The 22449-nt window shown below is 51.4% G+C and overlaps 8 protein-coding genes across 8 annotated transcripts; 3 read left to right on the forward strand and 5 right to left on the reverse strand.

Annotated features, from left to right (window-relative positions):
* Positions 1-282: 282 nt before the first annotated feature.
* On the reverse strand, positions 283-2592 carry GT037_006062 (neutral ceramidase precursor; the record flags this gene model as incomplete). The annotated part of the gene is made up of 2 exons (XM_038931109.1): positions 283-2311; positions 2360-2592. The coding sequence occupies 2 exons, from the start codon at positions 2590-2592 to the stop codon at positions 283-285; spliced, it is 2262 nt and encodes a 753-aa protein (XP_038786798.1).
* A 395-nt stretch (positions 2593-2987) lies between these two features.
* GT037_006063 (bcas2 family protein) lies at positions 2988-3761 on the forward strand (the record flags this gene model as incomplete). The annotated part of the gene is made up of 2 exons (XM_038931110.1): positions 2988-3024; positions 3130-3761. The coding sequence occupies 2 exons, from the start codon at positions 2988-2990 to the stop codon at positions 3759-3761; spliced, it is 669 nt and encodes a 222-aa protein (XP_038786799.1).
* Positions 3762-4124: 363 nt separating this feature from the next.
* Positions 4125-6831, reverse strand: GT037_006064 (uncharacterized protein; the record flags this gene model as incomplete). Its single annotated transcript, XM_038931111.1, has 3 exons — positions 4125-5497; positions 5545-6763; positions 6820-6831. The coding sequence occupies 3 exons, from the start codon at positions 6829-6831 to the stop codon at positions 4125-4127; spliced, it is 2604 nt and encodes an 867-aa protein (XP_038786800.1).
* Positions 6832-9313: 2482 nt separating this feature from the next.
* On the reverse strand, positions 9314-11114 carry GT037_006065 (uncharacterized protein; the record flags this gene model as incomplete). The annotated part of the gene is made up of 5 exons (XM_038931112.1): positions 9314-9452; positions 9506-9877; positions 9927-10343; positions 10401-10898; positions 10951-11114. 5 exons carry the CDS (start codon positions 11112-11114, stop codon positions 9314-9316), a joined length of 1590 nt encoding a protein of 529 aa, XP_038786801.1.
* Positions 11115-13730: 2616 nt separating this feature from the next.
* GT037_006066 (uncharacterized protein) lies at positions 13731-15772 on the reverse strand (the record flags this gene model as incomplete). The annotated part of the gene is made up of 6 exons (XM_038931113.1): positions 13731-14163; positions 14218-14428; positions 14485-14903; positions 14953-15074; positions 15135-15522; positions 15588-15772. The coding sequence occupies 6 exons, from the start codon at positions 15770-15772 to the stop codon at positions 13731-13733; spliced, it is 1758 nt and encodes a 585-aa protein (XP_038786802.1).
* A 2434-nt stretch (positions 15773-18206) lies between these two features.
* On the forward strand, positions 18207-19178 carry GT037_006067 (uncharacterized protein; the record flags this gene model as incomplete). The annotated part of the gene is made up of 1 exon (XM_038931114.1): positions 18207-19178. The coding sequence occupies one exon, from the start codon at positions 18207-18209 to the stop codon at positions 19176-19178; it is 972 nt and encodes a 323-aa protein (XP_038786803.1).
* A 1064-nt stretch (positions 19179-20242) lies between these two features.
* GT037_006068 (uncharacterized protein) lies at positions 20243-20477 on the forward strand (the record flags this gene model as incomplete). The annotated part of the gene is made up of 2 exons (XM_038931115.1): positions 20243-20324; positions 20359-20477. 2 exons carry the CDS (start codon positions 20243-20245, stop codon positions 20475-20477), a joined length of 201 nt encoding a protein of 66 aa, XP_038786804.1.
* Positions 20478-20749: 272 nt separating this feature from the next.
* On the reverse strand, positions 20750-21580 carry GT037_006069 (acid protease; the record flags this gene model as incomplete). The annotated part of the gene is made up of 1 exon (XM_038931116.1): positions 20750-21580. The coding sequence occupies one exon, from the start codon at positions 21578-21580 to the stop codon at positions 20750-20752; it is 831 nt and encodes a 276-aa protein (XP_038786805.1).
* Positions 21581-22449: the final 869 nt, after the last annotated feature.

The following is a 22449-nucleotide window of genomic DNA, read 5'->3' on the forward strand; positions in this document are numbered from 1 at the left end:
CATGACTAGGATGATAAATGGATAAAGACCGTGATCGAGAGGGTAGACAGCAGGCAACACCTTCCAAAGAAGATGTTGTGTACAATCTCATTTCCTATGCCATCGGCTTTGTAATGGTGTTTTGTTCCCCTTGTATCCTTTATAAGCTGGAAAGTGAGTATAGAGAAACAAAATAATGTCATTCTTCACGTTGACCAACATTGGGTATAAATTATAGATTCCTCTCTTCGTTTGTGCATTCCCATATAAGTGTCGTGTATCAAACCATATTACAGGCGTGGTTTACGTCAGTTTGAATGATGCGCTCGAACCCTCAAACTCTGTAACGGTTCCACCGACCTTCTTGGCATCGCCGTAGTACCGGATCTTGTAAGTACCCGCTTCTGGTGCTGTGAGACTGGTGTCCCATGTGATTGTAACATCACTCGTTCCTGTAAGTCCGTTGACCCGCTTCCATTGGTAGACCAGCTCCCAGTCTTCATCGTTCTTCACTTGCACCCAAGTTCCATCGCTGTTCTGCTTCTCAATTGAAGCAAAAGTACCTTCTAGACGGAGATTGTTACGCGGGTTGGCGCCGACAAATGTGGCAGATACGGTGGCACCACGGGCATAGGTGGGTAGGACGTCTTTGGTAACTTGGCCAAATGAACGTCCAAAGCCTGCACCATCGTAGACGACGCCAGTGATGAGGGAGATGCTCTTATCGCGGTTATCGGGAGGGGAAGGCCCGGGTGGCGGAGAGCTTGTTGCATCGTCGGCGAGGTAGGGAAGGTACGTTAGGGTGGAGTTGATGTATGCGTTCAAAGTGTGCTGACCATACAAGGTGGATGCACCCTCATAGCGCTGGATGCCATACTCTTCTTCTGTCGCAATATAATGAGTGTAGCTATTGGCTGGTCCACCTAGCACAACAATTGGCGAGGAAGCAATGTTCGAGGAGACAATGTAGTTGTGTACTGCCTCGCGCCAGCGGCGACCAGACATGGTCGTAGCCTCACCTGGTGAGACAATGATTACCAGCTGGCCAACACGAAGAACTTGGATGTCGACAATATTTGGAGACCATGGGTACGGTATGTTAGCCTGTCCAACATTTAGTAAGACAGGTTTCGGGTATTGGCACTCCCTCTGCTCCTTGCTTGGTGGTGCGATGGCGCTGCCAACTATATTCCAGAAAGGATTCGAAGGTGCGCCAGGGTCGTTCTGAACAAAGTCGAATGCGCCAGGCCCATCAGATGTACCAGCGGCAAAGGAGTTACCCATTGCTGCTGGGCAGGTGTGAACGACGGATCCATTGCTGAGGGTGAAGGTAAAATTGGAGAAGTCGACAAAGGTGTGGAACGAGCGGACCTTGCCAGAGATAGGCGTAAACTCATTGAAGTCATAGATGCTCCTGGCGCCCAGAGCCTGACGCCTGCCGATCTCGTAGCATGACTTGTGGCCTCCGTCGTCAAGACCAAAGTATGGTCCACGGCCGTGGCAATCCTGGCTCTTTCCTCCACAGGTGCTGTCATTGAGTCGGCACTGTTGGCCCGAGCCGTCTTCACAGTAGGCGCCAAGTACATTGGGGGTAGTGTCACCGACGTTAGCTTGGGAGAAGCCCGCCACGAAGCCCTCGGCAGCATTTGAGTTGCTAGCGTCCGCCTCGATGTCCTTCTCCAGCAAGTAGGCAGCCACGCCCTTATTGTCTCCAGCAATGAGCGTCTGGTTGCCGAGTAAACTCGTACCATGGACAGGAAACCAGTTCAGGATTCCAATGCTCTTTCCGTCACTAGCTCTTGTAAACTTCAGGAGTGTCATGGTTTTGTCCACGTTGTCAGTATAGCGATCGCGTTCTGCCTGTGGGTTGGCCAGGTAGGCGAACAGACTGCGGTTGATGTTGGCATCGGCAATCTTCGCAGTCCCAGCACTGACAGTTCCTAGGGTCAGACTCTCGTGTGCCCTCCTGATAGATAGAAGTGTTCCGTCGACGATAGCCTGGTAGCTCTGCTTATCGAAGCCCTGACTTGTGATCTGGGGAAGAAGGTAGTTCAGCCAGGCTCCTGGCCCGGCATGGCTGTGGGTACCTGTCACGGCTACATTGTTCTTTCCATAGATGGAGTACTCGGAGCCCATGGCCTGAAGGCCCTCCAAGATGCCGTTGCGGATGGCAGAGTCTCCGGACTGGGTGTCGAGGACAAGGTACACGAATCGTTCGCTGGTTTCGCTCGGATTGCCGACGATGAAGGCGCGGGAGTAGAGGCGTTGGCGGAGTCCGGAGCCAATTTGCGACGAGTTGGCATAGCCCATCATGTTGAGCTCGACAACGGGACTGTGGTGTCGTCAGTACAGTCACATGTAGTGTGTTCGCGCCACTCACCCCGTGATGTCCGCCTTGCCAACACCGATGAGGTACGACGATGGGTCATCGGCCAGGCCGCCATCCTGCTTCTCGCTGTTGAAGCGGTCCTGCTGGGCTCCATTGTAGCTGTTGTCGAGCCTTCCGTGCCAGAAGTCGACGGCAGGAAATCCCAAGTTGATGACGAGCTGTGCGATGATTAATGAGGCGACAAGGGCAGCGCCCAGGGCCACGGCGATGTGTGAGCGCGCCATGCACGCGATGAGGTGTGTATGGTGTGGACGGATGTGTACGGAAGAAAGCAGGAGCCGGCTGTGGAGGCAAGAAGAAGTACTTGTACGCTACTGATGGTACATGGAGCTACGCGTGCCGGACGCCTATATGTCTGCACATGGGCTCGTCTGGCACAGGGGAAACAAGATGCTGGCCACCAGAGCTCGCAGAAGCTCGACAGTCGCGCCAGGCACATGCATGAGCCTAGGATGACGTTGCGGGGCTCCTCGTGTGCTGGTTGGCGGGGGGCCCGGCGACAGACCCAGTAGCCTAAATTTACCGGGCCTGCCTCTAGTTTCGCGACACCCTTCACTGCCAATACCTCGCCGTCTCCAATACACCCTCTTCCCCCTCGTCCTGCAGGTCCCTTGCAACAATGCCACTCATCCAGGAATCCTACGACCATCTCCCTTGTATGTGCAATTTGCCATTGCCTGGAACAGCCCCATGTCCGATGCGCCCTGTTCCGCCGAGGCGCGCGTGACGATAACCACTTATTGCCTGCTAACTGCTTGTAGATGTCGATACGGAGCTCGATGCTGCAAGCCTGGCTGCTGCCAGAGCCGTTATCAACGCCGATATCAGGAGCGCCGGCGTAGATACCTCAGACATGCACCCAGCGCTTATACCAGCAGCCGCAAAATACACACCTACCTTTTCCGACTTCATTGCACGCGAACATGCCCGACTTGACGACCACCCTACTTCCAAGCTGTCGGGTGTCGACCTGAAGCGCTACGAGGATCTCGATGCGCCCGAGAACACAACCCCTACCAGCGACGAGGAGAGGCCAGAGCTGCTCCAAAGGTGGAACAAGGCGCTGAAGCAGGCCTACACAAGCTCCGAGTACGTCCAGGGCAGGCTGACACAGTTGGGCCTGCTGGAGAAGTTTGGCAAGAACGCGTGGCTAGTGGGCAATTCGCAGCTCGAGGACATTCTGAAGGGCATCGAGGCAGAGCTGGCGGATCTGAGGAAGCAGCAAGAGGAGGCAGACATGTTGAGGCAGTCGCAGCAAAACAACGCAAGCGGCGAGATCAAGACGCTTGAGGAGACATGGAAGAAGGGTGTAGGCAGAGTGTTGGAGACCGAGGTTGCTGCCGAAGGTTTGAAGTTGCAGATTCTTGAAAAGAGGAGGGCAGGCGCAGTTTGAAGATTGAATTACACCATCTTGGTGAGGCGCACAACAGCATGATACCCCAATACACCAGTTCCACCCAACCAGCATGTGTGTGGTCATCATGATTCGTGCCTAGCATCGCTCACACGTACCCGCAGTGGAAGATTGAATGCGCAACTCAGTGATCATTATTATTCATATATAGCTAAAGTAGTAGGGGTACTCGTTTACTGAAGAGAAAAGTGTCGGAGCAAACACGCCTTTTTCGCCGTCACCTATTTGCTCATGCTAGGAAACTCTGCAAATATAAGGAAAGCACAACGTTCCTTTCATCCCTTTGGGGTATCGAACTCCAGTAATCCGTCATCGTTAGTTAAAACACCATCCTCCATTAGACTAGTAAACGATACGCTCGTCGAAGACGGGTGCCTCTCGAGAGTGACCGTTCTCAACACCATCCCAGCTGACCTTACCCTTCTCGTTAAAGGTGGCCTGCTCGTCAGTCATGATGAGTCCGGGAACAATCTTTTGCGTGTCTCTGATCTCGCGCTGGCTGATGCCCATGTCATCTCTCACAATCCACAACACAGGCGTAGGGCTAGTGACCGATGGGTTGAAGAAAGCACGCTTCTGGATCTCGATTGGCAGTGGCTCCTGCGGTTGGTGGTAGAATTGGTCGAGCGAGGCTGAGAGATTGTGGATCGAGTGCTTCTCGGGGTTGAACATCTTACGCAGGAACATGGGCATGCGAGTAGGCTTGGGTGCGTAGCTAGGGGTGGCGTCGGTTGTGTTGACCTTCTCGCCATTTTGGGTGTGCATGCCATCCTCAATGTGTCCCTTGAGGCCGCCGTGGGCAGGGGATGGATCAGTATAGGCAAGGCGTGCTTCTTCATGCTTCAGGGCGAACTTCAGAGTGAACTGGAAGACGATGGTGAGGAAGAGAAGGACACACATGATGGCCAGAGGACCAACAGCCTGGATGTTGTCGGCGGTTGCAATGGCGAAGAGACCAATGAGGCAGATCTCAGAGAGGTAGACACCTGTAAGTAGCTGGCGAAGTGCCTTCTGGTAGGCCTCGCCCTTGGTGTCCAGGTTGGTCTCATAGACGTAGAGGAAGTTGTACCTGAAAGCGATGTAGATGAGGGTGAAACCGATCGTGGCGAAACCGAGGATAAGGGGTGCGATGCCAGAGTAGGTGATACCAATGACAGCCAAGTTGACCCACTTGGGGTACTCAGATCCCCATGAAGGAGCAGAGAGCTTGGTAAGCTTTTCAAAGATCTTGCGAGGTGTCTTGCCGGGGAGGATGCGGCCGAGGAGCACTACTACAACAAAGCCTCCAATGTTCAGCAGAGTTCCGGCAGCCGATGAGAGACCCAACAGGATGAAGTAGCTAATGTAGAAGTTGGAGGCCTTGGGCAGGTTGGTAGCGAGAAGGCTGAGTACAATGCCCGGGTTGTCGAGGACCTGGTTGATGACGGACGTGATGGCACTAGAGAGAGTTGCTACAAGGAAGACTTGCACAACCTGGAAGGCAAAGTACCAGCTCTGGCACTTGAGTTCGATCTGACTGTATGTAACGTATCCAGCCAACTTGGCCATTAGACGACACACGATAGGCACAAGAGCCATGAGAACAGCAAGCATGACAGCGGGAAGGAGACCAGTGACTACACCCAGAATCACCTTGGGAATGTCCAGGATCCATTCGAGCCAGGTGAAACGATCAGCGAGGTAGTTGATGTTGGAGATCAGACCGACAAAGGCAACTGCATACGTTAGTGGGATGCTGTAGGATATGTTTTGTGGATCTTACCAGGAACCGCGAAGAAGATGATCATGACGGAGATGAAGCCGGTAGCTAGTGCCCAACGAACGAGGTGCTCCATGGGCTTGATGCGCAGATTACCCCAGGCAACTTCTTGGGGCATGACACCAAGCTGACGCGCCTTGAGCTTCTTGTCAGGCCTGGTCTTGCTGCTCTGCATCATTTGCCAAGCATCTTGCGCGTGCTTTTGGGTGTCGAACTCAAGGAAGACAGCTCCAACCAAGTCGCCTTGGCCATTCCAGTGCTTGTCCTGCTCTTGTTGAATCTTGGGAAGGAGCTCAGCCAAGTGCGAACGCCCGTACTCAATGGTGTCAACCTTCTTGCCAATCAAGAACTTCAGCTTGTGTGTTGGTCGCTTCTTGGGGTCAATCCACTTGGTGCCGTCAGATACGTCGCTCGCAACGAAGTGCTTTTTGCCCTTCTCGGCCTTCATTCGGTTTGTGTTAGCATCGCGAGACAACTGGATCTCGCCCTCCTCCAGCTTCATGGCAGTCTTGTCGCGGTCCTCGACCAAGTCATCCAACTCCTTGGTGTTGGACGCAACCCAGGCGTGCTTGACGCCAGGGAACATTTCGAACAGAGCCGACTGGGACATAGTGGTAGGGACATTTGTGAACAGAATGGTACGCGAAGACAAGCGGCTAGCTCCCCATGGTGAACGACGGTATGCTTGGCGGAGGTTGACAACATAGAAAGACTCGCGGGCAACGATAGCCATGACCATTGAGAGAAAGATGAAGGAGATTCCGGCGTGCGCATAGTAGCGGTTGACGTTGGTGCCTGCGGGGTCGACATTACTCATGGAGAGCAGGTCGAGTTGTTCTTGGCCTGCGCCTCCAGTGGCATTGACGGGGAACAAGACAGGCCATGTGACGAGGCATCCTAGGAAGCAGGTGATGATGAGAACCTTGAAGAAGCGCACAAACAGATAGCCGTCAATGGACTGGTGGTCGAGAATGTACTCGTCCTTGAGGTTCTTGAAGTCCTTTATCCATCCAAAGAAGCCTGGGCTGGGCGCGGGGGTCTGTCGCTGCTGCCCCAGATGGTTGAGGTAGGTTCTGGGCGCATAGACGCGGCGGAAGTACTTGCGCGCAACGAAGAAGGCGGCCACGAAGGCGAAGGCGAGGATGGCAGTCGGTACCAATGTGGATACGAAACTGGAGAGGGAATTGGAGGAGCCCTCTTTGGCACTGCCAATGTCTCCACCCTGCGTTATGGTCAGCGCAGGCTCGCGTTTGGTTGTCGCAGCGAATTCCAACTTACAGAACTCGACATGATGGGCAGCTAGGCAGTCGTGCGCCCGTGAGGTGAGAGTGTAGGCTTTGCGAAGGGAAGATGCTTCGACAGGAAATTAGGAGGCTCCCTGGAACTAGATACAAATAAACAGGACTGCGGGCGCTATACAAGGAGCCCCACAAGCCTCTAGTGTGACGTATGGTCCAAGCACACTTCACAAATCGGCCCTATCGCGCGACTCGTCAGTGCGCTAGCAACCTCAGCTCTGCGTGCGCGCATCGAGCTTCTGGACCCTGGACGCAGTCGTAGACCTGCATCACCAGCCTCAATTGCCGCGGGCTTGCTAGTGTGCGGCGTTGAATGCATCTCGGCATTGCCGTCCAAGAGGCTATACAACTGCTACTCTTATCGGTCAGCATACGAAACGCGTTCCCATGTAAAGATGCGCGACAAGGGCACAAGGAAATTACCGAGTTGGCGCAAAAGCAACCTTGTGATTCGCGAGATGCGGCGCGAATCCAGTTGAGAGACAATTGCCAAGTTCCCAGCCAATTCCCAGCCTCGCTGGCGATCGCCCTGGCAGCGGTATGCACATTACGTCAATATTGGAGTGCTTTCTGCCGGCTACCCCTTCTCCGTGTTACAATAAAGCAAGGCTCGACTAAGAGCGACCGACAAGATCGTGATACACGCGAACGTACACGGCACAGAGCACACTATGCGTTGTTTGTGGGTTAGCGAACCGCAACCATGACGATGCTATCACACCGCACTCTGCGCGCACCCTATCAACATACAGCCAGACATAGGACATCACGCCCACGACATCTTCATCCCGCAGCGATGGCCACTATTGATTGACCTGATTGACACGCAGCCGCCGCCCCTCACACACAGCGGGAAGGATTGACAGCCTCCCACCCCTGTGAGAACCGACGATCTAGATTGCAGCCACATCCCGTCTCACTACGTCTACGATCTAAATTGCGTATGCAGCCTATCCCTGACCGCTCACGCCAGTGGCATGTGACGCGCAAGATGAACTGGAGAAAATTTGAGTTTTGTTGCTTTCAGCTGGCACCCCTTGTTTACACATGCGGGTTGACGTGGCGCAGCTCCAGACCCTGCTTTTTTCCTGCACAGCCACATGTTCGAACCATTTCCTCGGTGGGGTATCAGACACCTGACTTACTTGGGCTCCAAAACAACATGCTCCAGACACTTCGATTTACGGCTCTTGCACAGGCCTAGTGCAATCGCACACAACATTTCATTTCAGTCCGTTACAGGCTTCCGCAAATGACCCTGGGGTAATTGGGCGCTGCTGTCCAGTCGATTGGAGGCTAATATCATCCTTACGCGGCATCAGACACACAAATGCCTGTCGTTTTCTCGGGAACCGACGAACCTTCCTTTCTTCTTTCAGAGTTTGACAAAATAGGTCCGAACGAGCCGTTGAAGTCTCCAAGACGCGTAGATAGGCGATACGCGACCAAAAACGACCGAGCCCCTGTCCACCTTGGCACTGCCGTCACGAGATGGCAAACGGTCGATGCAGCGCAATTCAGACTTGCTGATGTGCTTACACAACTGGTTGATTGAGAATCGTTACTAGAGCTATGAGTTTCTAGCTAATTCGAGGTCTTCTCCAACGCATGCTCTTGCGTATTTGTCACAGAGTTGCCCATAGAGCATAGGCCTTGTTGTTACCATCTTCTTCCTTACTTGTTCGTTCGTACTAGAACAAAACGAAAAGAGGGGACAAAAAGTAAAAACATACAACAGCGGGGATTCGCTAGTGGTCACCCACCTAACTACTAATCCGCCGGTACACTGCTTGTATATGGCTGAGCGGACGGGAAGCCTAATTTTCAGTGTCCTATGGTCGTATGTGCTTTCTCTAACTAAAAAATGGCTATATACCCTACTTGCACATACTCACTCAAGGCCATACTAACCTTGATGCACAGGCTCATCGACAATCTGCATACATGTGAGAACAGACACAAGGGTCTTGCTACAGACGCTCGTCCGAGGATTTCCGAAAACTTGGCGTGCCAACATCCTATCTCTGACCATGCAACAGGTCCGATACTGCAAGCAAGGGGCAACCTTCGATCTTCCCTTGAGATCTCCACATCAAGATTCCTAGCAAGACTTTTGTCTCTGACCTCTTACTTCGCTTCGGCATTGAATCTCGGGCAATTTCTCTCAATGAACTTCGTCCTGTTCGCGGATACTAAGTGAGTTTAATTCAATTAAGTATAGTACCTCAGCATGCGCCATGGTCTTGTTTGGACATGCGGATGTGGATCCTTGCTGACCACGAGCCGTCAACTCGAAGAAGAGGAAGTAGCATTCACAGTCTACTGCAACGACGGTTTGGTAATGGGTATCTGGTTCGATGCTAGTAAGTTGTTCTTTCTCTGGCTAACGCCATAGGCTCTAACACTAAATCGCACACATGCTTCATTGCTATATAGCCCAAAATGACCTGGTTGACGAATAGTGGTGGAATCACCTATGCCTTCTCGATTTGCACATGAGGCTCCTTGATGCTGTCACTGCGGTTGGTGATACCCTTGCCATCGATGTCAATGTCAGCAACCTCTGCGTTCTCGCCATCGAAGATACGAGCGATCTCCTCGAGAGTGGGGCCACTAGAGGGAAGGTTAGCCTTGATTCAAATGGGCGAGGACAAAATGTGACATACCGAGTCTCGACATAGAAGTAGTAGACCCAGATCAACTCGAGAAGAACCCAGCCAGCATAGCAGGCGAACAGCTTCCAGTTCTGATTGTACCAGCCGCCACCCTCGGAGATGGGAATAGGGTTCACGTAGTTGTTGATCGTGAGGGCGACTTGAACGGAAATGTTCATGATGAACACACCCTTGGCACGGAGCTTGTAGGGCAGAATCTCGACGGTGTAGGCAACCAGGAGACCAGACCAAGCCAGGGAGTAAGCGACACCGTGCAGCCAGACAAAGACAATGTTGACGTAGCCAATTGCAAGGGTACCTTTCTCCGAATATTGCTCACCAGTGATGGTAGCGCAAACCAAGAACAAGAGCATACCACCGGTGCTATTGTAAGTTAGTTAATGTGTCGAATGAAGCGGATGTGCAAACTTACGCAGCGAGGAAAAGCGGGCGTCTACCAACACGGTCGACCAACAAAGCGCATGAGATGGAGACGAACAAGGAGAGAACCTTGTTTCCAGCGTCCAAACCCAGTTTGTCAGTCTGGCGAGTGATACCGGCACCTTCGTAGATAATTCCAGCGTAGTAGCTAATGAGGGCGTTGCCAGACCACTGGGAGAAGAGGCCGAGGGAGATGATCATCATGAGCCGCTTGCGGTTGCCTGCAGTCCTAATAAAGTCCAAGTATGACGAGTTCTTCTTGTGCAAGAATTCGATGCGAATAGTTTCCTTCATTTCAGCATACTCAAACATGACAGTGGAGTCGCTATCGTTGCCGTCGGCATGGTAGTGAGAGAGCATGCGGAGCGCCTCGTCGTTCCTGTCCTTGGACAACAGCCAACGTGGGGACCTGGAAATCAAAGTTAGCCAATTGCGAAAGACAGTTTGTAATAGAGAAGAAGCTTACTCAGGAATCCACCAGATGAACATGAGCTGGATGATAGAGAAGATGCCTTGGATGAGGGTCGGAATTCTCCAGGACCAGGTGTTGGGGATGTGCTGTGTGCCGAAAGCCAACCAACCACAGATCAGGGCACCAAGATTCCACAAGCAGTTGTAGACGGTGGTAATCCTGGCACGGTGCTGAGGATGCGCGATTTCTGTAATAAGCATAGGGCAGGAGAGTTGAGCCATAGAGTTGCCGAAACCCATGAAGAAACGTCCTCCCTCATACTGTGGGCGGCTCATGGAGGCAGCCTGAACGGCGGCGGCAATGACCATAATAATGCAACCAACAGTAATGGGGGTTTTGCGCCCATATCTATCACTGAGCCATGGTACCACGGGGAGTGAAGCGATGGAACCGATCGAGTACATGGCACTGAGACGACCCAAAGTGTCCTCTGAAGGGTTGTCCATAGTGGCCTTCCAGGAGTCAAGGAGCTGAGAAGTGTTCATGAGAGATCTTTGCATAGTTAGTCACTGGACCTTTTCTGTTTGCAGAACCCAGAACTCACCCATCGTAACCGGTGGTGGCCGAACAGACGCAAAGAATCATGCAGTAGAAGTAAAGCTTGCGCATGTTGGGTGACTTGCTCCATGATACCGGTGGAAGCTCAGGCGCAGCTTCCTGTGCCTCGACCACATTGGCCTGGTTGGGACGCTTGAAATGGGGGCTCATTGCGGATAGTATTGACCAACTGTTCCAGCGGCCAACGACGATTGCAAGGCGGAGGTGGAGTGAATACTGGGGAAGAATTGGTGCTCATCTGGGCAGGGGAGTTCTTATATGCTAGTCTGTATATCCATGCGAGTCCATATTGCGGGCCGCACAAGAGGAGATCACAAAGGTCGGGGTAGATATTACCACTATTAGGCTAAATGTCTTGCCAGGTCTGATCGAGGGCTACTCGTCTGATTGGTTGGATACGGCGTGCGGCTCAGCCACCAACCCTTCTAGAAGTATTGAACCGGACATGACCCCGGAATCCCGCCCCGGTCGAGCGATGCCAAGGCAGGACGTAGGAGCTTACCCGACTCAAGAGCGCATGAGAGATGCATGATCACTCGATGCGGGTCGAGAAGCTGTTCCTGTGAGAGAGTCATGATCAACAGGCGAAGGTGTTCTGGACCACACCACAGATGAGTTTGGAGTAGTGAAGCGTGTTATCGTGGCGACGAACGAAGTAGTGTTGACTGATGCGAAACTCCCGAGCTCGGCAAAAGTCTCCCTTGGCAACAAAGATCAAGCCATCCATGGACTGTTTATCCTGGCGCGAATGTGGACTTGTGCTGTGGAGTGTATCGGACATCCCATGAGGGTGTGTTAAGCCATTGTAGTCAAGCGCGGACAAGATTGGTGAGATGGCAGCTTGTCTGGTCGAAGCTTACGCTAGCCTGTACCGAGGTTGCGGCGTGGTACCGGGATGGCGGGATGCCCACTCCGAACACCAACACAACGATCAAATTGAGGCTATACATCTGCGTACAACAGCTGTCAAGGCGTTATTTCTTGGTAGTGAGGCGTATAGATCTTAATTGATACATACAGCTGTTGATACTTGGCTGTCAGACTATTGTTTCTGCCGCGTTGTGAAAGCGAACCAGGTCTTCTGCAATGCGCACTGGCGCGACGGGCTTTTGCTAACGCGGCAGTCGATAGGTGGAACTCACTTTTTCCATAGCTTTCCAGCATGTCGAAATAGTCTAAAAGTTCCTACCATCATCCACAGTTCGGTTTCATGAGCAGGAAGCGATTGCGGAACGCTTTGTTTTTGCGCACGCTCGCGCAGGCTCGGAAGATTATGCTTTCCCTTTCCAGGCGGTGTCTTCGTTCTCAGCATAGAAGACTGTATCCAAAAAAAAAAGGCCCGAAAAGGGAAAAAGTAACCAAGGAGCAGGACACAGTTTCCAACACCCACGCAATAGTATTGTGGTCACTTGGGTAAGGCGAGCAGAGCGAAGCGCGCGTGTGAAATTAAGGGAAAGGCAGGGCAAGTCATAATAATAGATGAGCTGGACAGTTCCGAGATTTGCATAATCTTGGTTAATGGTCGCATGTGGCACAGTGGTTGGGGCCGAGGTCATTCGTCGAACACCAGATGCCGAAACACGGGCTTGTAAATGATCCATTTACGGTACAACGACAGGTAACAGCTGAGACAAGAGAACCAACCGTCTCTTGTCCCGTCGACGTAAAACCCCATATTTCTCCAGTTTGCAGCACCCCGGGTTAGGCGAATGGGGTACTTAGCACGTACAGACTTCTGTACTAACGGCTCCACGTGTCGGCTCCCGACAGTACTTGGTAGACGCCCGACTCCACCCCTGCCAGGCCATGGCGCAGCCGATACGCCATCATGCGCGATCCTGTTTCCCAGTCACTAGAGTATAACAAGAACATCTGCGCAACCGGGCATTCGCATCTCTTTCGCTACACCATTGTAATCAAGTGCAAAGAATAAAGTTTACAGTGGATATCACTGACCTACCGGCGGTTGCGCAGTTGAACGATACGCCATTTCAACCCGCCCACCCACAACGATGCAGAGGCTACAATGATCTCGTTTAGCTTTGCAAGTTTATCGCATGTCTATTGGGCAGTAATGCGAGTATGTTACGCTTGCGAAGAGTACTACGAACACCGTCTGACACCTCAATAGTTTGCTATAGGTTCCCAGACACGTAGTGGGCAGCCGGTGTCCAGAAGAGCTAACATTGCCTGAAGCACCTTCAATCAGGCACATCAGGCTTTACCTTACATGGCTCGTTTGACAGGGTCAAGGTCAAGTCAAAGGAGTGACCACGCACATGACCATTAGGAGCCAGCTTTCTTCGTTAAAGCGGGCTATCAAGATTCAAGACTAGTGACTAGTAAAATAGAGCACAGACTGATCAGCTCATAGGTGTAGGCAGCTTCTCTCGTAGAGAGGCATGTTAACCAAACTGACACGATAGGTTCATTCAGACGGACTTTCCGAGGGATAGAAACCCTTCTACAGCTGTTTATGGAAAGCCAAATGCGCCCCTTGAATCAGCAGAAGACCTCATGCGCTTCGTGTGAGTGTGCGGTGAGTATCATTATGTTCGTGTACGTATTCGCCTTCGCGTTGCGTTCTCGACCATTCTTCTCATTCTCATGGGGCGTAGGCTTGGGGAGTTCATTGGATTTGGTGGTTGGAGAGATAGATTGCGTTTCAATGTCTACGAGTATTTATGTTGAGAATCCGCCAGACTCTTGCACCCTCGAGAATATTTTATTTTTGTGGACACGCTTACCAGCAAGACAGATCCACCACTAAAATACTGTATGAATAGCCGCCATAACGTGAGCCTTGACACCCTTCTTCTTCTTCTCGTCGTTCATCTCCTGGATGCTCGCGCGCCTCTGGCCTTCGGTCACACCTTCGCCACTGATCATCTCTCTCTGTCCCTGCCTCATGCCAGTATAGATGTCAATGTCCTTAGTTCGAATCCACAATGGGCGGTGTGAAGGGAATTTGAACCAGCTGTACACCTTCCAAATCAAGTACAAGACAACAAGGAAAGGTGCCGCCATGTAGAGTTCGAAAAAGTTCTCGGCGCTGAGAGCGTCTCCATTGACTGGCCAGAGCGCGACGTAGAATTGGGCAACGAGCGCAATGGCGCAAATGAAGAAGCATACCCAAGAGCCCCAAACGCCGAACGAGGCTCTGTATGGGATTTCGTCCAGAGTGTGCCCTTTCAAGGCCCTAAAAGAACGTTAGTGTCGATAGAGACTTTGCATACTGTCGCATGGAACTCACCAGGCTCTGCGGAAACGGATATGTGCAACAGCAATACTACCGAAGACGAAAAGTACGGTAATGCCAGACAAGGATAACAACCAGGTGAAGATATCTCCACCGTTGGGAGCGAGATTGATGTATGCCAACAGTCCGAACAGAAGCTGAATAACTACCACAACGACTGGACGGCCTTTCTTGTCAATGTAGGCGGTGGCTTTCGGACCCATACCTAGATAACGATGATGATCAGTAAGGAACTATCATAGTGTAGTGCAGGACACTCACCGTTCGCCGCAAGAGCCTGCATCGTGCGTGTGGAGCCAAAGGTACAAGCATTGGCAACGCTCATGACCGCAATGAGAATTACAGCATTGAAGATCGACGGAAGAGCCTTGATTCCAGCGAGCTGGATAGCGATTACGAAAGGTGAATGAAGCGAACTGGCGCCAGCGCTACCATTCAGTGCCTCGTTGTTGGCCGGCACGATTAGGCCGACCAAAGCAAGGTTGACAACGTAGAATAGAATGATTCGATAGATGACTTGCTTCGCGGCCTTGGGAATCTCCTTTCTTGGGTTATCCGTCTCAGCTGCCGCTAAGCCAGTAAGCTCGGTGCCAGTGTATGCGAAGGCTGCATTAACGAAGACACTGCAGAATCCATGAAAGCCGTTACTGAACCCTGCGGAGGTCACACCAGGAATATTGCTAGGAATAGTCAGTAGAAAACTCTACGGTCAGGGTAAAGAGGACGTACTAGTACTTGTTGCCAATATAACCTCTGTCGTCAGTTGGCACGCCTCCTGTATCAATAATGATGCCCAGAATCATGAACCCTATGCAAGCCGAAACCTTGATGATCGATAGTACAAATTCAACCTGTTTAAAAGAAAATATTAGTCTGACTGTCTCATAGCGGCTACACGGTAGCACACTCACCTCACCATAACCTTTGACTCCGAAAAATTGTATAGCGATCAAAGCCACGAGAAGTGGTGTGATCCACGCAGCATTGTTAATGCCCTGCGATCCTGACCAGTAGTGGATAATGTTGCAAGCAGCGGATATTTCGAAAGGCAGGACAGTGAGCCAACTGATAGCGTACTGCCACCCACAGGCAAAGCCCCAGGATGGATCGATAAATCGACAGATGTACATGGTGAAGGCTCCGTTGATTGGATACATGACTGCGAGTTCAGCCAATGCCTGCATCATCAAGTACATCATAATGCCGATGAGAGTGAATCCGATAATAACAGAGGCTGGTCCACCACTGGTGAAGGATGAGGCGGAACCAATAAACAGACCGGAGCCAATGGCACCGCCACTACAAGGCATGTTAGTCGCGGTAAAGCATAATTACCCTATTGAGGAGTGTTCAGGGAGACTGACATGGCAATCATCTGCATATGACGACCCTTCAAGTCCTTCCTGAGCTCATTTTGATCAGAAATGACAATAGCGACATCCTCGTCATTGGCACTGAGCTGATGTCCTTTGGCGTGATCCCCCAGGGAGTAATGCACTGGAGGCGGGTCGCCATAGGGATTCTTTTCCGTCTCGTGCGCGAGACTCATGGTGGCGGAAACGTGATGAGGACCGGCGAGGACCTTTTGACGCTCAGATCACCTGGGCAGGCTCAGGCGGAGTGAATACGTCAAAAATCGCAGACGATTGGGACGTCGAGCGGCGATCAAAGAAAGGAGGCCAAGATGTAGGGCACAAGTGAAAGTTGCGAGGTGTGCGCGAGACGCGGTAATATACTCGAGAAGAGAGCTCGCGGCTAGACAATCAGTGGCGGGCATCTGGTGGCTGCATTCGCGCACAGGGACTGAGCCTATCTTCGCCCACAAATCACTATGTCAGGCCCTCTCGCACGGCGTTCAGTACTTAAATGGTATAGTACATGCACCCTCGTAAGTCTAGGGTTACGCCCCATGTTGTCATGCAACACAATGGTAGACTGACGGATCCGGGGCCTCCGTGAGTGGTTGTGAAGTTATGTTCCAACGTGTCGGGTAGTCTGAATGGCGCTGTCGCTTCCAAGCAAAAATGAAACAGTGCTTCTGGCGTCTCTTTGCTGCACACCATGCTTTGGCTTCAAGCGCGTTCGCGTGGCGGACCACCGACTGGGATCCCAGGGTAGAGTCAGGGGGACGAATATCAGCAGGTCTGGAAGAGCACCAATGTCGGACCTTCTGTGCCTATCTTAGCCTGCGACGTATTCACTTGCGCAATTGCGTAACGCCCAAATATCGCTCAAACCCCAACACGTTATCAATGAACCGCTCAGCCACATTAAGCGCTAACGTACGCTACAGGCACGCTAGCTGATATTCGGGCCACTTGTTTCTGATAAGAAGTCGCTAGCGAACGCTTCGACGCGTCGAAGAAAGCTTGCACAAAGCTTGTGTGCGGGGTCGCTCCAGACTCGCACGTGGAGTGCACTTATCGCAGGGTCGGCGGGGCGCTGTTTGAGAGAGGGCATGATGCATGTTGTATGTTTAGGCGGTTCCCTGACGCAAATGATTTACATTTCAGATGGAGCAGGTTACATCTAGTCTACAAAATCCCATCTTGACTTCGTGGTGCGTGTGTGGAGGCTCACGTAAGATCGGGATTCGCCTTGTGACGACAGCCCACCTCTACTTTGCGACCCGAGACGAACTGCTAAAGCTATTAGGTACAATGCAACAGACGTGGTGGGTGGCTTCTGGAAGATCTCTATCCTGAAAAGGAAGGTGGTCGGGAGGGCTTGCCGCACATGTTGGATTGGTTAGGCAACTCGAGGCTTGGGGTTGCGCGGCTGATTTTCCGGAATCATACCGGTCAGACTATGAAATGCTATTGGATTGTATTTATTGCGGCCTCCTTCTTCTTTTTGTTGCTACATGTCCGTTGCTTTAGGTGCAGGATTACGCTGTTGGAGTCTCATACGAAATGTCTCATCTGCGCATGGTTTAATTCGTTCACGTCTCAGGCTCGCTTTATGCCTAGCAAGTTCTGGATCTCAATCCTCTGAATCGGCTCTAGAATGGTCGAGCTTGCCACCCGTCCTAAGAGACCGGTTACCGCTCGTTCGGTACAGCTATCTAGAGTTCCCGAAAACAACTGAGTGGGAATGCACACCACAGCGTACCCAAAACAGCACTACAGCAGACCCCAACTCTGACAGGAGAACCGATTCTATTAGACAGAGATGCATTCTCATTAGGCGCGACGACTGGCTGTGGCTGGCACTGGCTTTTTGCACAGTTTACGAAATGTGTGTCTCCTAGAGACGGCGACAACAGGCCCATTGGCGGGCCTATTGCAATACTCTATCAAAGGTTACCACGTAAAAGAGGACTGGAGAAGTACTTAAAGTAGGAATCATCAACTCAGGGGAGAAAAATAAAAGGCAGGTCAGCGGTTTCGAGCCATAATCCTTCCTTGGGTAGCTTATCATGTCATTCGAATTCGGTGCTGTACACTCTTTAGCCTATGCCATGCCGCATCGCAATCACCGAAGGTTAGCGCCAGCTACGTCAAGTTACCAATCGACCAACGCTGCTTAGCGCCGCTTAGCGCCGACGCGGAACTTTCTGCAACTTAATGGATTCAAACGGGCCGCGCATTGCTTGACTTCAAAATGTTGCTGCTCTCTGCCTCTGAGGTGAGTGCTGGAACAAGTGCTAACCCCACCAACTCCCTTGTACGTGTTTCCATGAGACCTGAGCTGTGCCGCAATACTACGTCGCCAGGCTGCTAGCTTCGACGAACGCTTCCCCTTTTGTTGCAATAGGTGCCTTCCGCGTCTCTCTTGAGAATGTGTTTTAAGATCACGCAACCCAGTCACTCTTCACTTCCTGGTGACCCGCGTCACCTCTAGGCACTTTTTTCACCCCCGCACTTGTGTGTGAAGCAAATATTGAGCCATCACGATATCATCTTCGAACGCACGTACAAGACGGATTATCACATGTCCAACTCGAGCATTTTTCAAGGAATTCACTCACTTATTATCAAGCAATGTTGCATTCCCGTAGGAGAGCTGAGTTCATGGTGGTAGCAGTGTTCGCGCTCTGCACATGGTTTCTGTTTGACGCCCGCTTGAATCGCGTTCAAAGAGAGTCTATTGAGGCTGGTGGTGTGGAGAAGCCGGAACGACTTGAGACAGCAGAAGTAGAAGGAGAGCGAAATATACTTGGGCAAGGAATCACGCATGGAGGCACGAAAGAGGAAACATCGTCGATATCCACCACCTCTCATCACACAAGCACACTGACGAAAAGCACTGCAGTCGCGACACCTAGCACATCGCTACCTGATCGCGTCGTAGTGATGGCTAAGCTTCCTACCGACGACACACGGTGGGTGCATACCGACCTGGGAGACTGGCAATCAGCTATCTACGACATTGACACAGAGACTCCGCACAATGTGTCCACCCTGGATCCGCTCACTAACAGCACTCTACGTACCCTTCGGAACAAGGGCATGGAAGCAAATGCATACCTCGCATACATCGTACAAAATTACGATAGTCTTCCTTCAACGATAGCGTTCATCCATCCACACAAAGACGGCTACCCCATCGCCTGGCACACCGACAATAACGAGCATTCCAATGTGGTCTCTCTGCAAACTCTCAACATCAACTTTATTCAGAGCAACGGATACGCAAATTTGCGTTGCGTCAACGATCCTGGCTGTCCGCACGAAGTGATGCCGTTCCGTGATCCGCCTGAGGAGCATCGAACAATCGAAGCAGCGATGCCAGATGCGTGGCGAGAATTGTTCAACAATACGGATGTACCGCACGTTCTGGCGACCCCTTGCTGTGCGCAATTTGCTGTGTCGAGCAAGCAAGTGCAGAAGCGACCATCGGACGTATACAGAAATTATTACACGTGGTTGATGCAAACTCCACTGAAGGATGAAACAAGCGGACGTGTTTTTGAATATCTCTGGCATATTATGTTTGGTCAGGAACCTGTTTAGTAAGCATTCCGCGAAATAGAATTGGGTTGCGTGGTTGCTAATCTGGATAAGCTGTCCCACATACGAAAAGTGTTATTGCGATGTATATAACAGATGCTGAAGATTTTCTCTTTCGTTCATGGGATAGACAATTTCAGTATATGCTGGCGACATTTTCGATCGTTTCATGTCAAGCCGATTTGGAGTTTCCGCCGGGCATCTGAGTTCTCGTCTTCCATACGAAGCCGCACCGCCCACTCTGTCTGAAGAGGATGCACATTGGCTGGGTACAGATCGACACTTCGGATTTAAATCTTGAGTCACGAGAATATCAAGTGCTACAGATAATGCGCATGGTACAAATACAACCACGCGCATCGTATCTATCATTGTGATACGCAACAAACTGCCACACTGTCGGCAGAGTGCTCCGTAAATCGCTTGGTACATAAGCGCCAAATCGAAGGAATGCTAAAGATGCTAGATTTGGAAGGCTAAACACAATACTTTGTTAAATTTACGTTAATCTTCATTGTCAATTTGATCTACTACGCCGTGTGTATACATTGGGAACCATGCCGGATTTTCGGAGCCATGTACAAACCTATTTTGATTCTTGCCGAGCGAAGAATGTCTTAGTCTGACTGGAGAGGAATAGCAAGAAGCTGGGCTTGCGTCGAATCGATTGATACGGCTAAGATGAACCCTCGTGAGAGCTCGTCAGCGGATAGTTCATACATTCCTCAACCCAAAACCATTTCCAATTCCCTTCTAGACATGTGGGACTATCTTCATCGTGAATAGTGGTGCAGGTTATCCCCTGTACCCACATTATCGTTCTAATATACAAGGCAAAGTGCCAGTGCTGTACAACGTTATGCATAACCCTTCAAATCATGATTAACTCCGCTGCAATATGCTAACCACCAGAACAATGGCTGCAAAGAGTGGTATAGAAAGGTATTTTCTCTCCAAAGGAAAGAAAGCATCGCAATCTTTCTTCGATACCACAGCTTCATGGCGAAACTTCATCGAGGCAACTACATGATACTCGTCACGCTACCATCATAGTTTCTTCCGACGAGATGTCCGGGACTGGTGGTAGGGAAAAGACTCCCGCCCCAATGGGCAAGTCAGACGTGATCAGAATTCAGTCTACTCGACCAGGTCATTCCACTATACCAAACCAAGCCTTGTACAGTTTCCGATGCTAAATCTCGCTTCGCACAGGCCAAAAGCGGCGGCGATGTGCCTTCGGGTGGCTTCGCGGCACGTGCTCAAGGTCCTGGCGGCCGCAACGCCAACGCTGGCAGCCAGTAGGGTCCGGAGAAAAGAAGTGAAATGGTACTCAAGATACACCCTAGGAAAAGTCATGAACAGGAAGCAACGTGCTTTCATAAACGAGGACTCGCTGGATGTATTCAAGTTGTCTACATATCAGGTCATACAGCGCTGGGACTAGCAAGAATGAATCCACATGACTGTCAGAAATATGCTGAAATACTATGTTTCACCCACAATCATAGTCCATACAACATCCCAAACTCATCCCGACCTCGAAAGACCCCGTCTCCTTCTTTACCGTTCATCGCTTAGATATACTGGACAGTGACTTGGGATCCACTGTTGATAGTAACGTCAGTGTAGACAGTGCTACCCTGCTTGAGATCGATGATGGTAGCGCTGCTCAGTCCATCCGTTCCACCAGTGCTAAGAGCAGCACTAGCCTGGGTGAAAACAACAGTGCCAAAGTTGCTCAATGCGACCAAGCTGCCTCCAGACTCAAAGTCCTCTACAATCCACTCGGCGTTCTGACGGCACAAAACGGAGCCGCTGGGTGCGCTAAGTGTCTGGCTGACGCTCTTTCCAGTGCTCACATTGGTGAGCTTGACCGTACCCTTGGTGGTGGAGGTGGCGGTGATGTCGACTTGAATGACGTTTCCCGCCTTGACGGCGAAGTTGCTAAAGTCGTAGGCGTAGTCAGGATACCACTCGTACCAAGCATCGTAGGACACGGCGCCGGAGCTGCTGACGGTGAAGTCGACACCGGCTTGGAGCAGACCGCTGGCACATGAATCGCCGTCGATTCCAACCCAAGCCGACGCGGACTCGGTTCCACCGGAGCCAACGTGCTTGGGTGTTGGTACCGTAAAGCGCCCGGTGGCTGACTTGAAGTAGCCGGAGGAGGGCTGTTCGAGAACAGCGCCAGACCAGTTGGATGAATAGTCAACGTGGGCGGTAGTGTTGTCCACATCAGCGACAAACTTGGAGTTCTCTTTCGCAGCGGTGCCGACCAAGATCATGGGCTGGGTCCTGTGACGACGAGTGCCATCGGCGCGAGACTTTACGCGCTCGGCGAGGTTTGAGGGACGGGCCAGGACTGCGCCTGTGATGGCGGCGAGGACAGCGATAGAAAGCTTCATGTTGAAGGATGAGTGAACTTGAGACTCAGGAACGAGAGGCGAAGAGAGCGAGGATGTTTAGGAAGCGATGGACTATTGGAACTTGCTGCGTTGATAAGTCTGACAGCGGCGTTTGACGCTCCTTATATATTTCTCAGGCTCAAGTCCGAACACCATGTTGTATATATCCGCCCCGTTTTGGTATACGATGGCGCGATTGTCCAGACTCATTACCTGATGATACCTTCCTGATATCCACTGGTCAGGTGCAAAGCTATCCAGCTAGATGCGCCCTTCTTGGTGGATTGGAAAGCGGCCTACAAGATCAATCAGGTCAAATGCCGAGATAGAGATCACTAATTGGTAGCTTGAGTTACCCATTGGAGCGCTTTCGAATTTTGAGATCGGTGTATTTCCGGACGGTACAAGGGTATGGTAGAACATTCTGCATGTGTATTGGACCAGTCGATATCAGAAGACCTCCCTGGGCGAACCTTCTTGTGTATGGGTCGAGGTCCACCTATCAAATCATTCAGATATTCATCAACTGCACGAGACAGTGTCCGACTATGTGGTCGTAGTGCTTGCATCTACAGGTCCTCCTGCCTTTCTGGGAAGCTATCCGAACACTCTGTTGAAACTACCATTGCGGGAAACAGAAGTGTGATGGGGACGTTCGTATACTGCGCGATGAACTCGTGAAATCTTCGGAAATGTTACAGGTTCTTACCACATGGTAGAAATCGCAAACTCAAGGCTTTCGCGCCGCTTTCTGTCTACGATGTAAACTCATTCCATACGAAACCTCAGCCTTCAACCCCATCGGATTTCGCAATCGCTAGTACGGACACGCCCGGCGCATAGACGGATGGCACTTGTCGCGTAGGTAT

The sequence above is a fragment of the Alternaria burnsii genome (genome assembly GCF_013036055.1).
Source record: "Alternaria burnsii strain CBS107.38 chromosome Unknown 732, whole genome shotgun sequence".
Classification (NCBI taxonomy): Eukaryota; Fungi; Ascomycota; class Dothideomycetes; order Pleosporales; family Pleosporaceae; genus Alternaria; species Alternaria burnsii.